Here is an 18,029-nt window from a genome sequence, read left to right on the forward strand (position 1 = left end):
GGAGGAAACCCCAGGTCAGGAGGACACAACAACTACAACAACAACAACAGCAACTTCAACCGCGCCCCACCTCGCGCCCCCAACAATAACTCCAACACTGCTCCAAGGACTGGGAGCAACGCTGTTCCCATCACCCCCAAGGACAAGTCCACCTACAACTGCTACGAGTGCGGAGTGGCTGGGCATTTCTCCTATGAGTGCCCCAAGAAGCTCGCCAAGACTGCCGCCAACACCTCGGGCCCTGCGCAGCAACAGCGTCGTGTCACCACCAACAAGAAGTTCGCCCCCAACAACCCGAACAACCGCAACGGCCGCCTCTACCACATGAATGCAGAAGAAGCTCAGGAAGCCCCAGACGTTGTGCTGGGTATGTTCTCTGTTAACTCAATACCCGCAAGAGTGTTGTTTGATTAGAGACATCGCATTCATTCATTACCGAAGATTTTGCATGCACTAGTAAGATTCAACCCATCAGTTTGAAGCATGTCATGATAGTTCAAATACCTGGATCAACAACTAAAGCTAGAAAAATTTGCAAAGATGTGCCAATCAGAATACATGAAATAGAATTCTATGCAAATTTGATTGTTCTTGGAGCCAAAGGTATGGAAGTAGTCCTGGGAATGGACTGGATGGCGAAACATCATGGACTGATTGATTGTGCCAAGAAGGCCATCACCATGACTAGTAGCACCGGAATAATAGTCGAACACATATCCGAAAAGATGCCCCGAAAATTCACCTGTAACCAAAGCCTAGCCAAACCCACCTTGGATCAGATCAGGGTCGTTTGTCGATATCCGGATGTGTTCCCGGATGATTTACCCGGTATGCCCCCAGATCGGGATATCGAGTTTATCATCGAGTTAATCCCTGGAACCGGACCTATAGCCCAGAGAGCCTACAGCATGAACCCGGCAGAGTTAGTGGAACTGAAGAAGCAACTGGATGATATGCTATTCAAAGGTCTGATTCAACCAAGTGCGTCACCCTGGAGATCGCCAGTTTTGTTCGTGGATAAAAAGGACGGTGCCACTCGTTTGGTTACGGACTATCGTAAGCTTAACGATGTCACCATTAAGAACAAGTACCCGTTGCCCAAGATAGAAGATCTGTTTGACCAGCTGACCGGAGCCCGAGTATTCTCGAAGATTGATCTAAGGACAGGATACCATCAGTTGAAGATTCGTGCCACCGACATTCCCAAAACTGCCTTTACTACCAGATATGGATTGTACGAGTACAATGTCATGTCATTTGGATTGACCAATGCCCCCGCTTACTTCATGAATCTCATGAATAAGATCTTTATGAACTTCCTGGACAAGTTTGTGGTTGTCTTCATCGACGACATCCTCATATACTCCAAGTCCGAGGAAGAACATGAGCAACATTTGGAAGTGGTCCTAGATACCCTTCGGGAACATCAGTTGTATGCCAAGTTCAGCAAGTGTGAATTCTGGTTGAAAGAAGTAGGATTCTTGGGTCACATCTTGTCAGCCGGAGGAATTGCCGTTGACCCCGCAAAAATCAAGACTGTTGAAGAATGGAAAGCCCCAACCACTCAGACCGAAGTCCGTGCTTTTCTCGGATTGGCGGGATATTACCGCCGATTCGTTGAAGGGTTCTCGAGTATAGCAAGACCGATGACCCAATTGTTGAAGAAGGACCGGAAGTTCGAATGGACCGACAAGTGTGAAGAGAGCTTTCAACAGCTCAAGTTAAGATTGACAACAGCCCCAATATTGGTTATGCCGGACATTACCAAGCCCTTTGATGTGTACTGCGACGCCTCCAAGATTGGTCTTGGATGTGTGCTGATGCAAGAAGGCAAGGTGATATCTTACCTATCAAGACAGCTCAAGCAGCATGAACAGAACTATCCAACCCATGACTTAGAGCTAGCAGCGGTGGTGTTAGCCCTGAAGGTATGGCGTCATTACCTCATGGGTAATCGATGCGAGGTTTACTCGGATCACAAGAGCCTGAAGTATATCTTCACGCAGAAGGAGCTGAATATGAGACAGCGCAGATGGATAGAGCTAATCAAGGATTACGACATGGAAATCCATTATCACCCCGGCAAGGCCAATGTGGTAGCGGATGCTCTGAGTAGACTGCCGTGTCAGTTGAACTCCCTGTTAGCAATTGAGCAACCTAGCATGTTTGAAGAGTTTGAACAATTTAGACTTGAACTGGTTAGCGAAGGATACCTCGCCAGCATTGAACTCCAACCCACCCTGATTAGTCAGATCAAAGAAGCTCAGAAAGAAAATGCTAGCATTGATGGAATCAAGAACCAAATAGCCGCCGGAAAAGCACCGGGATTCACCGTGGATGAAGAAGGAGTGCTATGGTATAACAAGCGCCTTTGCGTGCCATCAGACTCGGAATTGAAGCAAGTTATCCTGAAAGAAGCTCACGACACCCTATACTCCATTCACCCCGGAGGAACCAAGATGTACCAGGATTTGAAGGAACAATTCTGGTGGCATGGAATGAAGAGAGAAATTGGAAGCTACATCGCCAAGTGTGACATCTGTCAAAGAGTCAAAGCAGAACACCAACGCCCCGCAGGACTGTTGCAACCCCTACAGATTCCCGAATGGAAGTGGGATTCCGTAGGAATGGACTTCATCACCGGACTGCCCAAGTCTAGTAAGGGAAATGATTCCATCTGGGTAGTGGTCGACAGACTGACCAAAGTCGCCCACTTCATCCCCGTCAAGACCACCTATCAAGGACCGAGACTCGCAGAGCTATATATCTCAAGGATAGTCAGCCTGCACGGAACCCCGAAGTCGATAGTATCCGACAGAGGATCCCAATTCACCTCCCGATTCTGGCAGAAAGTACATGAAGGACTCGGAACTCGTCTGAATTTCAGCACAGCCTATCACCCGCAGACAGATGGACAGACTGAAAGAGTCAACCAAATATTAGAAGATATGTTGAGAGCATGTGTGCTAGAGTATGGATCTAAGTGGGAAGACTGCTTGCCGTACGCAGAATTCTCGTACAACAACAGCTACCAAGCCAGCTTGCAGATGGCCCCCTTCGAAGCACTGTACGGAAGGAAGTGCCGTACCCCTCTGAATTGGTCGGAAGTAGGAGAGAGTCAAATCTTTGGACCAGATATTCTCCGAGAAGCCGAAGAGAAGGTTCACAAAATCCGCGAGTATCTCAGGACAGCCCAATCAAGACAAAAGAGCTACGCCGACAAGAGACGCCGAGAGATGACCTTCGAAATCGGAGATTTCGTATATCTCAAAGTGTCCCCTCTTAAGGGAATGCAGAGATTTCAACTTCGAGGAAAGCTCGCACCCCGATATGTCGGACCTTTCAAGGTCCTGAGTCGCCGAGGAGAAGTATCCTATCAGCTGGAGTTACCGGAAGAAATGTCAGCGGTGCACAATGTGTTTCACATCTCGCTACTCCGGAAGTGTTTAGAAGTGCCTGAGAAGACCGAAGTTTTCAAGAACATCGACCATCGAGCTGTCGATATCAACTCAGATCTGACATACCGCGAAGTACCTATTCGCATCTTGGAAGAAGCTTTCAGAACCACCCGTACTCGAAGTATCAAGTTTCTGAAGATCCAATGGAGTAACCACACCGAAGAAGAAGCCACTTGGGAGAGAGAAGACTTTATGAGGACTGAGTACCCAGATCTCTTTAGTACCTAGTTTTCTCAGATCTCGGGACGAGATCTTTTGTAAGGGGGAAGGGTTTGTAACATCCCAAGTTTCAACAACAATAAACAAGAGAGAGTTTCTCCAAACCCAAAATTTGCAATTAACAAAAACTTTTTCTATGCATATAGTACCACATATAGTTATATGCATTTGAGTGATATTCTTTTGTGCAATTGCCATGATGAGTGTTAGTATGATTAAATAATGTTATATGAACACTAACCAAGATCACCAAACCCTAAATTGAGGAGAATTAGAGAAAATGGGAAAAACCCATTTCTCACTCACATACACTTTATGTAAATTAACAAATCCTCAACCAAGGCCAAGATTGCTTGCCCCATTGCTTCTAAAATGCTTCAATGTGATAAACTAACACTTTTGCATCCTTGGATCAAGAATCAAATAGCAAGAAATCAAGATTTCATCTTACATATGATAATGGTCACTTAACCCAAAATTATTTTCTTCACCACTTTACCCCTCTGTATTTCTCAAATCTTAAACTAAGCAAGGTCAACTAAAGCCAGGTCATCCAAGAACATGTCAAAGTGAGTAACTTTGATGTTGACCACCCTCCCTAAAGTTGACTAGGTTGACCAGAATAAGAGGGCAAAGAGGGAACCCGAGAGAGAGAAGAAGATCACCTCAAATTTGAAATGTTGCAAATCACTTCCAAATTGAGTGCCACCACCACCAATACATCACAATAATTATATAAATGAGATTCACCAAAGAGATTTTCAAAATTCAAAAGAAAGTTTCATGCGGGCATTATGTCGAACAGGTGGCAGGCAGCATCTGGAATTTGTGTTTCATGCTATTGTCCAGCAGATTTGAGCCTAAACCACTTTTGCAATGTGATCATCAGCCTCCCCTACACCCCCTGCCTCTAGCCCAGTACTTGCATGGTTGATTAAAGTCGAGGAGAAACCCTAAAACATGCCAAACAATGCCATGCCGGCCACCTTTGGCACCCATCTCCCTGGCCTCTCCCTCGTCGTTTCTTCATGTCCTCGAGCATCCCTGCAACACAAGGACGCCAACGGTACGCAGCCCCAGCTCGCCAAGGCTTGGCATTGGCCAGCAGCAGCGCGTCCAAAACGTGCCAGCCAGCGTGGTGTGTAGGATAACGTTGCATAGAAAACAAAAATTTTCCTACCGCGAACACGCAATCCAAGCCAAGATGCAATCTAGAAGACGGTAGCAACGAGGGGGTATCGAGTCTCACCCTTGAAGAGATTCCAAAGCCTACAAGAGGAGGCTCTTGTTGCTGCGGTAGACGATCACTTGCCGCTTGCAAAAGCGCGTAGAAGATCTTGATCACGATCGGTTCCGGCGCCACGAACGGACAGCACCTCCGTACTCGGTCACACGTTCGGTTGTTGATGAAGACGACGTCCACCTCCCCGTTCCAGCGAGCAGCGGAAGTAGTAGCTCCTCTTGAATCCGACAGCACGATGGCGTGGTGTCGGTGGCGGTGTAGAAGTCCGGTGGAGCTTCGCTAAGCTACGCGGGCAATATGGAGTGGAGGAGCAAAGCTAGGGTTTGGGAGGGGGTGGCCGGCCACTCAAGGGGGGCGGCCAGCTTATGGTCTTGGGGTGGCCGGCCCCCTCCCTTGGCCCCTCATTATATAGGTGGATCCCAAGTGTTGGTGTCCAAGTCTTCGAATGTCGGGGGGAAGACCCCGGATAGGGCAATGGACGCGGAGCAGCCGGCTGGCCACTGGCCGGCTCGCGGCAAAGGCCGGCTGAGGAGCAGCCGGCTGGCGCCGTGGCCGGCTGGTCCGGAAGCCGGTTGGCTCTAGGTCCTAGTCGGCCTGGCTGCGGCCACCAATGCTGTAGCTGGGCCGGCTTCTACAAGCCATATCCGACTGGGGTTTGTACCTCAGACCGACTCGAGGCTGGCGAGTCTTGCACTGGAAGGAACCGGGTTGGTGATCCGGGTTCCCAAAGTCCACGCTGACTCCATCTTCCGTAGCGCGGCACCGTGGAGCAATAGTGCCACGCGCCGGACAGGCCGTCAGAGCTTACGACGATCCGTACTGGCTACAGTGGCTGACGGCGACAGGGACACCTCCTCCATACCGCTGACCGTGGCAGCCGGATGGGACAGGCCACGATGCTCAACCACTCCTGACGTCACCACCTCGGGAAGGAGCGGAAGCCGAAGCCGGCCAAGCCGGCCAGTAGACTATAGGGTCTTATGTGTAAAGTGCCGGTGCCTATATAAGCCGCACTACCCCTCTAGTGCGAGGAGGATCGATCATTTATTGCTTTCACCTACCTGCAGAGCTGCCCTGTGAGAGAGACCATCGTCTCCCTTAGCCTCTCAGGGCCAGCCGGACACAGCTCTAGGAGCACCAGCATGCTTTGTGTGATCATCATATACACTCATAAGCGGGAGTAGAGGTTTTACCTCCACCGGAGGGCCTCGAACCTGGGTACGTCGCCGTGTCGCTCGTGCCCATACCCGCTTCCGGATACCGCCGTGAGATCCCTCAGGAACCACTTCGATTAGCCACCCTATGGCATATGCCGTGACGATACCACGACATTTGGCGCCCACCGTGGGGCCTTCAGCATCCTCGGCCGGTGTCTTCATCCGGACGGGCCTCACCATCACCACCGGTGAGCGAGTCGCTTCAGGCTTGATCTGGAGATTCGGCTCCCTCAACTGCGTCAGCGACAACGCTGGCTGCTTCGCTGACCGGCCCTTCCCAGCCGGCGGCAGCGTCATCTCCTTCGGCGGCTTCGACGTTTACGTCGCCACCGTCGCACCGCCGCGCTACCCGCGGCAGGTGCTGCGCTGCGCTAGCCCTCCTCCGCGAGCCGGCAGCAGCGCTCCCGCCAGCCCCGCCGTCGTGCAAGTCATGATGGCTGGCGAGGAGCTCCCCGAGAAGAACCCGCGCACCCGCGGCCCCGGCTTGGAGCGCAACATCGACCCCAACGCCTCCGGCTCGGGCCCGAAAGCGCCACCACCACCGTCCCGGCTGGATGCAGTCCGGGCAAAACTGAGCACCCCGCTCACGCCTGGCGGAGATCCCACCGCCGTCGAGGCGGACTTGGAGGCGCACCGCCAGCTCCTCTTCAAGCAAACCGAAGAACTGGCTGCTGCTAAGCGCGAGATGGAGATCACCCAGCGCGAGTACAACCGCGCCCACGGCCTCACTCCAGGCGGCGACGAGCCAAGCCGAGCCGGCCATATCCGCCGCAGGGGCCGCGACCTTGGCGCTGAGATCGCCCGCGACGGCGCTCCTTCGCCGGCTCCGTCCATGGAGCTCCCCGTCTACAACACGCCCGACAAGAACGTGCGCGCGGCAGAAGCCGCCGCGGAAGAGCTGAACCGCCTTGAAGGCGAAGAGTTACGCCGCCAGACCAGGCGGGTGACTGAGCTGCTTAACGCAGCCAACAGGCAGATCGCCGACCCCAGGTATGTCAACGCCCCCAGAGCTTCTCACGCTCGTGGAGTTGCAGGCAACGACAGGGAAGGCGCCAGGGACACGGCCGAGTCCGCCTCCCCAGGACCAAGCCGACGCCATGACTCCCGGGCCACGCACAGCTCGGGCCGGCCAAGCCACCAGCCGAGCGGCAGCGGCCGCAGCCGGCCCCCTCCAAGCCGGAACCAGGAGCAAGACTCCGGGCCCCGCCGTCATCACCGGCCGGCTCCAGAAACAAGCGGCGCGCGCCAGCCGGCACACTCCCGGCTGGGCCCGCGCATCGAGCCCGCCGACGCCCGAGATCGCCTCGACCGGCTGGTCGAATCCCGCATTGCGGAAGAAGAAGCTCCAGCCGGCCCAAAGTGCTTCGGGCCCCGCATCGCCAACGAGCCCACACTCGAAGGCTTCACGCTCCCCCGCGACACCCCCAAGTACGACGGCACCGCTAAGCCGGAGGACTGGCTGCAGGACTACTCCACCGCAGTCGGCATCGCCAAAGGCAACAAGCGCTGGGCCGTGCGCTACTCCCCCCTGATGCTGGTCGGCTCCGCCCGCACGTGGCTCAACAACCTGCCAGCCGGCAGCATAAACGGCTGGCTGGACTTCGAAGCCGCCTTCATCAGCAACCTCACCGGCACCTATCGCCGGCCGGGTCGCCCCCAGCAGCTCGAGATGTGCAAGCAGGGCCCCGACGAGACGGATCGCGCGTACCTGACGCGTTGGTGCGAGATGCGCAACTCCTGCGAGGGCGTGCACGAGATCCAGGCCATCAGCTTCTTCATGGGAGGCTGTCGGCCCAACACCATGCTGTGGCACAAGTTGCGCCGCAGTGACCCCAAGTCGATGGCCGCCTTGATGGCCATCGCCGACAAGTACGCGCTGGCAGAGGAAGCCGGCAAGGCGCCGGCTGATATTTCACCGGCTCCAGCAAGGCGGGACAACAACAGGCCGGCTGAGCACAAGCCGGCGGAGGGCGGCTCGCATGGCAGCCGGCGGGACAACTACCGCGGCAAGCGTCACAGCGACCAGCCGGACCGCCGGTACGGCTCCACCCACGTAGCCGCCGTGGCGGAACAACGCGCGGCGGCAGCCGCCGCCGAAGCAAACGGGCGGTGGAAGCCGAAGTACACCTTCGAGCAGATGCTCGACTCGCCGTGCAAGTACCACAGCGGCAAGAACCCCTCCAACCACACCACCCGCGACTGCCACTTCATGAAGCGGCTGACAAGCGGTGAACCTCTACCGCCTCCACCCCCGCCTCCACCAGCCGGCGGGCCGGGTGGCCAAGCCGGCGCAGAGAACGCCAACCTCGAGCACCACGAGGCTAACCAAGTGCACCATGGCGGCCGATATCTGGCCGAAGACGCCACCTACATCATCTTCACCTCCGAGCCCGAGGACAGGACGAGCCAAGAGCGCCGTTCCCTCGAGGTCAACGCGGTCATACCGCCGGTCCCCCAGTACCTAAACTGGTCAGAGCAGGCCATCACTTTTGATCGCCGCGACACACCGGCTGTCCTGCCGAAGCCGGGCAGCTACGCCATGGTCCTCGACCCCACCATCGGCACAACCCGGCGCAGCGTGCATTTTTCGCGCGTCCTCATCGATGGCGGCAGCAGCATCAACATCCTCTACCGCGACACCGCCCGCAAGCTGGGCATCCAGGAGGCCGAGTTGCGCCCCACCCCCACCGTCTTCCACGGCATCGTGCCAGGCCATTGCTGCCAGCCGATCGGCCGGATCACGCTGGAGGTGATGTTCGGGAAGCCGGATCACTTCCGCACCGAAAGAATCGAGTTCGAGGTGGTGGACCTCGTGAGTCCCTACCACGCGCTCCTGGGCAGGCCGGCCCTGACCAAGTTCATGGCGGTGCCCCACTATGGGTACACGAAGATGAAGCTGCCTGGCCCCAAGGGGGTCATCACCGTAGCCGGCGACTATCGCCGCCTCCATGGACTGCGCCACGCGAGCTCCAAGATGGCCCCAGACGCTGGTCATCGCCACCGAGAAGCAGCTCATCCACGACGCCGTTGCCCTCGCCAAAGCCGCGCAGACAGACATGCCGGCTGCAGGCAACCCGGCTGGGACGACTCACTTCCAGCCGGCCGACCACACCAAGAAGATCCTGCTGGACCCGGCGCAGCCGGACAAGTTCGTCACCATCGGTGCCGGCTTGAACAAGAAATAGGAAAGCGAGCTCACCAGCTTCCTCCGTGAGAATCGGGACATCTTCGCATGGACTCCAAGAGACATGCCGGGTGTGCCGAGGGAGTTGGCTGAGCACCACCTCCATGTCCGGCCTGAAGCCAAGCCGGTGAAGCAGCCTCTCAGGCGCTTCGCCGAAGAACGAAGGAAGGCCATCGGTGAAGAAATCGCCCGGCTCCTAGCTGCCGGCTTCATCATGGAAGTGCTGCACCCGGACTGGTTGGCGAACCCGGTCCTGGTGTTGAAGAAGAACGGCTCCTGGCGCATGTGTATCGACTACACCAGCCTGAACAAGGCGTGCCCAAAGGATCCCTTTCCCCTGCCGCGCATAGATCAAGTTATAGACTCGACTGCCGGCTGTGAACTGTTGTCTTTCCTAGATGCCTATTCAGGCTACCACCAGATTCCTTTGAATCCGGCTGATCAAATAAAGACTTCGTTCATTACCCCGTACGGGGCTTCGCTACACGACTATGCCATTCGGCTTGAAAAATGCGGGCGCCACCTACCAAAGGTGCATGCAAAAGTGTTTGCAGGATCAAATCGGCAGAAATGTTCACGCATATGTGGATGATGTCGTTGTAAAAACCAAGGAGATGCCTACCCTCCTTGACGACCTGAGAGAAACCTTCACCAATCTGAGAAAATTCCGGATGAAGCTCAACCCGGCCAAGTGCACATTCGGCGTGCCGTCTGGCCAGCTCCTCGGCTACCTCGTCTCTCAGCGAGGGATTGAAGCCAACCCGGACAAGATCAGTGCCCTGGAGAAGATGGAACTGCCGCAGTGCCTCAAGGACGTCCAGAAGTTTGCTGGCTGCCTGGCCTCCTTGAGTCGCTTCGTCAGCCGGCTGGGAGAGAAGGCACTGCCCCTGTATCAACTAATGAAGAAGGCGGACAAGTTCGTCTGGTCACCGCAGGCGGACGAAGCCTTCCGTGACTTAAAGCGCGTGCTCTCAACCGCGCCAATCCTTGCAACGCCGGCTTCAATGGAGCCGATGCTGTTGTACATCGCAGCCACCAACCGAGTGGTTAGCGTTGTCCTGGTGGTGGAGCGCAAAGAAGCCGAAAACAGAGAGAAGCTGGTCCAGCGCCCAGTCTATTACCTCAGCGAAGTGCTCTCCCAGTCGAAGCAAAACTACCCCCACTACCAGAAGGTCACCTACGGCGTCTACATGGCGGCCAAGAAGCTCAAGCATTACTTTCAAGAACATCCCATCAGGGTGGTTGCCACAGCGCCTTTGGCGGAAATCATCGGCAGCAAGGATGCCAACGGCCGGGTTGCCAAGTGGGCCCTGGAGCTAGCCGCCCACACTATCCTCTACGAGCCACGCACAGCCATCAAGTCGCAGATCCTCGCGGACTTCTTCGTCGACTGGGCTGAGATGCAGTACCTGCCGCCTGTGCCGGATTCCACACATTGGAAGATGCACTTCGACGGCTCGAAGATGCGCAACGGCTTGGGAGCCGGCATCGTCATCACCTCTCCCAAGGGAGACCGGCTGGACTACGTCCTGCAGATCCACTTCGCCGCATCCAACAATGTGGCGGAATATGAAGCGCTCATTCATGGGCTGAAGCTGGCCAAGGAGATTGGCGTGCGTCGCATACTTTGCTTCGGCGACTCCGACTTGGTCATACAGCAAGCATCTGGCGACTGGGACGCGAAGGACGCCAATATGGCCTCGTACCGCTTCCATGTCCAGCAGCTATCCGGCTTCTTCGACGGCTGCGAATTCCACCATGTGCCACGGGCAAACAACGAAGCGGCTGATACCTTATCCAAGATCGGCTCAACCCGGCAAGCCATTCCGCCGGGTGTCGCCTTGGCGGTTCTCAAGAAGCCGTCCATCATACCGTCACCGGACTCGGATTCAATATTCGTGCCGGCTGACCCGGGGGCTGCTCAGCCGAACCCGGGGGCTTCATCGCCCAAGTCGGGGGCTAACAAGCCGAACCCGCCGGCTAGCATGCCGAACCCGGCGACTTCTCAGTCCAACCCGGGGGCTTCATCGCCAAACTCGGGGGCTAGCAAGCCGAACCCGCCGGCTAGCAAGCCGGACCCGGCGACCATGCAGTCGAATCCGGAAGCTCCCACGCAGGAGGCCCTGTTGGTCAGCGTATTCGAAATAAGATGCGTACCTTCATGGGCACAAGAATTCCTCTCCTACCTCACCGACGGTGTGCTGCCTAATGATAGAGTCCAGGCCAGGCAGATTGAGAGAAGGGCCAAGGCCTATACCATCATCAACCACCAGCTGTACAAACGCAGCGTAAGTGGGGTGTTCCAGCGGTGCGTCGAGCCGGCTGAAGGGATTGAACTCCTACGGGAAATCCATCAAGGAGAGTGCGGACATCACGCCTCATCCAGAGCCATAGTGGCCAAAGCCTTCCGGCACGGCTTTTACTGGCCGACTGCGCTCAGAGACGCAGAAGATTTGGTGAAGAAGTGCAACGGCTGTCAGCGCTTCGCAAAGCAAAGACACCAGCCGGCTTCCGCCTTGAAAACCATCCCCATCACATGGCCATTTGCCGTATGGGGCTTGGATATGGTGGGCCCATTCAGAACAGCGCGAGGCGGCATGACACATCTCTTGGTGATGATTGATAAATTCAGCAAGTGGATCGAAGCCAAGCCAATCAAGAAACTGGACGGGTCCACAGCCATCACATTCCTCAAGGAAATCATTGTGAGATTCGGCTACCCCCACACCATCATCACCGACAACGGCACCAACTTCTCCCAAGGCATCTTCTCTCGCTATTGCGGGGAAATGGGGATCCGGATGGCCCTATCTTCTGTGGCACACCCAGAGTCCAACGGACAAGTGGAAAAGGCTAACGGCTTAGTCCTAGCCGGCATCCGGCCCCGGCTGGTGGAGCCGCTCGAGCGAGCAGCCGGCTGCTGGATTGAAGAATTGCCCAATGTCTTTGTGGAGCCTGCGCACAACGACAAATCGCTCAGTCGGCTTCACACCATTTTTCCTCGTATACGGGGCCGAAGCCGTCCTGCCGACTGATATCGAGCACGACGCGCCAAGGATCAAGCTCTACACAGAAGCCGAAGCCAAAGAAGCTCGCGAAGATGGAGTCGACCTGGTCGAAGAGGCCCGGCTGCTGGCTGAGTCTAGATCTACCATCTACCAGCAAAGCCTCCGACGCTATCACAGCCGGAAGGTCCAGTCCTTAGCATTCCGAGAAGGAGACCTAGTGCTCTGGCTGATCCAGCGGACAGCCGGACAGCATAAACTGTCATCCCCATGGGAGGGTCCCTTCATCGTGAGCAAGGCAGTAGGCAATGATTCCTACTATCTCATAGATGCCCAAGAGGCTAAGAAAAACAAGCCGGACAAGGCTGACGAGGAGACTAAGCGTCCCTGGAATGTCAGGTTACTCCGCCCATTTTACACATGAGAGCAGGAATGTATGTATCCCTTGTATCCCTTTTGTGAGTTATGAAAAAGCTTGCGCCAAGAGCGCCGTTTCCGACAAGTTTTTCGCGTATTTTACCTTGTTTCGCCAATTGGCTTGAACCCTCTCACGCGGCCGGCTCAGTAACGTGATCTGGTTTCCGACAGCCGGCTTCCGATCCAGCTACAGACCGCAACCCGGCTGTCCGGCTGGCGGGAGTAAGGCCTAGGGAGCCGGCACGCGAAAAACGACTAAGAGAAAGAGTAAAAGCGAGTTGACTTGCAACTTTTCACAAAAGTGCCGGATTGCCGAATTCAGCTCGTTCGACTGAAATACTGTCGGCCTCACCCAGCGGCCCGCTCTTGATCCGGCGACGGACCGCAAGTCGGACGTACGACCGGCAAGGGCACAGCCAAAGAGTGGGGCGGATGGGAAAAAGCGAACGAGTCGAAAGAAAGCAACTCGGCACATAATTGGTTAACAAACACATTAAAGTGTGGCATAATTAAAAGGCGATAATATTGTCTTACATCTGCACCCGGCATCCCGGGGATTTAATAAATTGTCTTGCAAAAGAACAACTGAAAAGCAGGAAGTCTAAGCCGGAGGGGCATCAGTGGAGCCGGCGGCCGGGTCGTCCTCAGGCACATCTTCCGCCTCCTCATCATCCATGTATTCTCCATCGGATGGAGGAGGGTTCGGGTCCGCGACGAAGAGCGTCTTGTCGACGAAGTCGGCGATGGTGCTGGCTTGAGCAAGGCGGGCGGCCTTGAAGTCGGCTGGGAGCTTGTCCTCCACGCCGGCTCGCCGGAACTCAAGCTGCCCCAGGTCCACCTCGTTGTACCAGGAGAGGACGAAGGACAGCGCCATATCGGCACCGGCGCGCGTGGCCGACTCCTTCCAGTCGAGGAAGCGGTCCGGCGCCTGCTCCATCGAGGAGATGAGGCCGGAGATGTCTTGCGGCGCCGCCTCCCCAGGCCACAGCATGGGCACCAGCTCTTCGGCCGCCTTCCGCAGCTCCCAGCCGAGCTTGGTGACGGGCTCGATGCGGGCAGCCATGGACGCCAGATGGTCCTCCATGGAGAAGTACTCCGAGCTGCCCTCGCCGGTTTCCCGCCTCCTGGAATCGCGCGCGACGCCAACGGCTGCCAAAGCCGCCTCCTGCGTCTCCGGGAAGGCCGCTGCAAGAAGAAGAAGCAAGTCAGAAACCATCAAAGCCGAAATAAGCTGAAAAATGCAAATTTTCGAAGTCCTAAACCAAAAGGAAAAGCCTGGCGGCAGCCGGCAAGAACCGACTGCCACCAGCCCAAAGATGAGGATAACGAAGAAATCAGAAGTTTCTGCTGCCGGCTGCCAACAAAAGCCGGCAGTCGACAGCCGAAAGCCGGCAAAGGGAAGGAACATAAAGATGCACTCACCCGCCAAGCCGCGATCAAGCGCGCTAAAATCGTCGGTCCAACGCTTGGCGGTAGCCGTCAGCTCTGTGGACTTGGCAGTGACCTCCTCCTGCAGCGCAAGCCGCTGCTTCTCCACCTCCGACAGCCGCCGACTCAGATCATCCACCTTCTCCTTCTCCGCCGACCTGAGGGAGTTGAGCTCGGTGATGTGGTTCTTCTCCAGCAGGCGCAGCCGTGTCAGCTCCTGCTCAGCCAGCTTGAGCTTGCCGGCGGCGGATCGGCCCGCCTCCTCGCTCTCGGCGCACTGCGTGCGAGCGGCTCGGAGATCCGACTCCAGCTGCGGGACTTTGGCGGCTTCATTGCGGGGCGGCCGGAAAGAAATATCAGCCAACCAAGATTAAAAAGAAAATAAGACATCAAGTCGGAAGAAGCGTAGAGCTCACCCTTGACGACCTCCAGCTCACGAGCCAAGGCGGCCCGCTCGATCTTGGCCCGGTGGTAGCTGGTCACCACCTGGTTGTACAAGAGGGTGCGCCGCTCCTCAACCGTCTGAAAGAATCAGTTGTTTAGACGAAACCTGAGCTGGCTTCAGGCAGCCGGCCCACGTCTCGGAGGGCTACCAGGACAAGAAAATCGCAGAAGAAAAGAAAACACACCTTCTCAGCATCCTCCAGCGTCGCCAGCTGGGCAAGGGTCTCGGCGGCCTTGGTCTTGAGGCTGGCGCGATAGCCGGAGAAAAGCATCTTCATGGGCGCCGTGCCAGGCTGCCCCTCCCGGCTGAGTACCTCGCAGGAGTTTGCCTGATGCCATGCCTTCTCCATGGTTCCTGCCGAGCCGAAGCTGGAGTCGGAGGCGGACGGCACAGCCACCAGCCGGGCACCCTTGGCCACATGAAGGCCCTCAGACGGGCCCGCTGCGCCCTCCGTCCTCACCAGCGCGCGCGAGTCGGCGCCCTCCGTGCGCGCCGGCTCGTCCCTAGCCGGCTCCTGCCTGGTCGGCTCGTCCCTCGTCGGCTGCGGCGGCGGCGTCGCTCCGGGCGCAGCGGATGGCCCAGCCCGGCCCGATTGTCTCCGGCGCTGGGCGCCCCTCCGGACTCTCGTCCAACTCCACCACGGTGGGCCTGCTGCCGGCTCCGGCCGCAGCGGCGCGGCCCTGCGCGCCGGTCCTAGGAGCAGCCTGCCGGCTCCGGCCCCGGCTGAAGGCGGCATGCCCCGCCCGGCCCCGGCCGGCTGGGTCCCGAAGAGGTGTCCGGCGCGGGAACATGTCGTCCAGCGTCGGCTGCCGCGTTGGCTCGACCCGCATGCCGCGATCGGGCGCGGAGGCCAGCGGCACGGCAAAGGAAGACGCCCCTGTCGCAGGCGGCGGCGGCGTAGGTGCGCGCGAGGAAGGCTGTTGCGTCTGCTCCCTCCTCTGGCGCGGAAGCGGCGACACCACGCGTGGAGCTTGCCGGGAGCCGCCGCCCTGGGCAAACTTGATAGGGGCCCTAGCCGGATAAACAGAAGGACGGTAAGCATGAAAGTAAGAAAAGAAAAGGAATCAAACAAGAAAGAGAGAGAGAACTCACCCGGCTTGCTCCGGGACCTTCTTCGGCTGATGCCGGCGCTGTTTCTTCGCCCTCGACTCCGCGGCGGCGGTGGAGCCGGCTCTCTTCGTGCCCTTGGGCGCCGAAGTCGCCGTGGTGCTTGGCGGCCTCGTGCGCAGAGGCACGGCGGGGATTGGCCCCGTGCCGGACGTCGCCGGCTCCTCCTCCTCCTGGTGCTCTGGTGAAGGGGGCGGATTGTGCTCCCCCTGGCCGCCTAGATCAGGCGCCTGCGGCAGGTCGTCGTCGCCGGCATGGTCGCCGGCTTGGTCAGCCGGATCGACGAGATCCGGCGTCCACCTCTTCGTCGCCAGGTCGCCGTCCTCGGCGTTCTGGCGCTCAAAAACCTAGAAAGAAAAAACATGAGCATATGACAAGCCGGAAGTCGGCAGAAGAAAAAGGAAGTCGGCCTCGCAGCCGCAAGCCGGAAAATGGCAAAGACACGAAGCTTACCCGCGCCGGTGGATGGTTCCTGTCGCAGGGCACCAGCCCGTAGCTCCAGTCCTCCGCCAGGTTCGCCTTGGTGATGTGGTTCACCCGGCTGGCCACCTGGGCCTTGGTGAGCGGCACCTTGGACGTCCGGTTCGGATCGAACCGGCCGGACATGTGCCCGATCTTGTGGGTGCGCATCTGGAGCGGCAGCACCCGGCGCTCGGCGATGGTGCAGAGAAGATCTTCGGCAGTCAGCCCGCCAGCGGTGGCTGTCGCCAGGAGATCCCAGAGCAGGTTCACCTCGGCGTTCTGGTCCGTCGAGCGGGCGTTGTGGCTCCAGTTGATCCGGCCGACTGGAGGAGCCGGATTGAACTCCGGCAGGTTGATCCGGTCGACGAGCTCCCCCTCGTTGCGCACGTAGAAGAATGACATTTGCCAGTTCTTCACCGAGTCGACGGTGGGGATCTTGGGGAAAGGCGTACCAGGCCGGGTGTAGATCGAGGCGGCGCCGCAGGCTCGCAGGCGGCCGTCGTTGGTCTGCGCCTTCAAGAAGAAGAGCCGGCTCCAGAAGTCGATGTCGGGCCACAAACCGGCGTAAGCCTCCATGAACGCTACGAAGCAGCTCAGGAGGACGCACGCGTTGGCCGGCAAATGGTGCGGCTGGAGGCCGAAGTGGTCGAGGAATTGCCGGAAGAACGGCGAAGCCGGCAGACCCAGCCCGCGGTCGAGGTGCGCGCCGAAGACGACGCGCTCGCCGTTCCTCGGCTCGGGCTCCGTCTCCTCGCCGGGCACCCGCGTGATGACCGACTGCGGGATCCGCCGGAGGCGCACCAGGCGTTCGATGTCGTCCTCCCGCATGTAGGAGCCCCTCCACGATCCGCTGGGGGACGCCATTGACGAGGACGAGGAAGAAGATGACCAGGAGAGGCTGAACGGCGAGGAAGAACCTTGCGACCGCGGCGGCGACAACGGCGGCTGAGGACGCTCCGTCGAGATGCGCGGCCCCGTGGCGCCAGATTGACGGAGTGGCGGCGGTGGATCGGTGAACATTTGCCCGCCGGAGTTCGCCAGCGGAAGAAGTTCGCCGGAGCAACAGCAAGCTCGAGCGCGCAGAAGAGGGAAGCAGGAGCGCGAGGAGGAAGAAATGGCAAGTGGCCGCCTCGAGGCGCTCCTTATAGCCACCCGACGCGGGCGGTTGGCCTCCAAGTGGCGGTCGTGGGCCATAACTCCTCCCACGTCGCCGGATTTACTGCGCCGTAACTGCGCCGTAACTCCTCCCACGTCCACGACGGTTACCGAAAACGGCCACACCACGTCGCCCACTACCGCACCGGATCCGGGGGAACATTGATGTGACCAGACGAACCGACCGACGGGCCAGGCGTCAGACCCGTCAAGTCGGGCGCAGGACCCGAGGCGGCGGAGGCTCCGGCGCGCCGCAAGCCGGAGCCGGACCAAAAGTTCCACTCAAACCAAAATTCATCAGCAAGGCGGAGGCGCCGTCAGATCTTGCAAAAAAGCAAAAACTGTACAAGTGTAAAAAGCGGCCGGCTGGGAAGCAGCCGGCAGGAACGAGCCGGATGAGGGCACAGCCGGCTGAATGGAAATTCTCAGTCGGCCCCTCCAAGTGCCGTCTAATATATTCGAGAAGCCAGGAAAACCTGCCTAGGTCCTTCTAAACGCAGGACCTTGCCAGCTTCGGGGGCTAATGTCGGGGGGAAGACCCCGGATAGGGCAATGGACGCGGAGCAGCCGGCTGGCCACTGGCCGGCTCGCGGCAAAGGCCGGCTGAGGAGCAGCGGCCGGCGCCGTGGCCGGCTGGTCGGAAGCCGGTTGGCTCTAGGTCCTAGTCGGCCTGGCTGCGGCCACCAATG

General features: G+C 58.0%; 2 protein-coding genes across 2 annotated transcripts; both read right to left on the reverse strand.

The window, feature by feature from the left end:
- Positions 1-4,458: 4,458 nt before the first annotated feature.
- Positions 4,459-14,965, reverse strand: LOC139839065 (uncharacterized). Its single transcript, XM_071829111.1, has 4 exons — positions 14,930-14,965; positions 14,166-14,253; positions 13,459-13,928; positions 4,459-4,515 (listed from the first exon to the last, which is right to left on the reverse strand). Exons 1-4 carry the CDS (start codon positions 14,963-14,965, stop codon positions 4,459-4,461), a joined length of 651 nt encoding a protein of 216 aa, XP_071685212.1.
- Positions 14,966-15,703: 738 nt separating this feature from the next.
- LOC139839066 (uncharacterized) lies at positions 15,704-16,761 on the reverse strand. Its single transcript, XM_071829112.1, has 2 exons — positions 16,177-16,761; positions 15,704-16,070 (listed from the first exon to the last, which is right to left on the reverse strand). Exons 1-2 carry the CDS (start codon positions 16,759-16,761, stop codon positions 15,705-15,707), a joined length of 951 nt encoding a protein of 316 aa, XP_071685213.1. The 3' UTR covers position 15,704.
- Positions 16,762-18,029: the final 1,268 nt, after the last annotated feature.

Source organism: Lolium perenne, chromosome 4 (assembly GCF_019359855.2).
Source record: "Lolium perenne isolate Kyuss_39 chromosome 4, Kyuss_2.0, whole genome shotgun sequence".
NCBI lineage: Eukaryota > Viridiplantae > Streptophyta > Magnoliopsida > Poales > Poaceae > Lolium > Lolium perenne.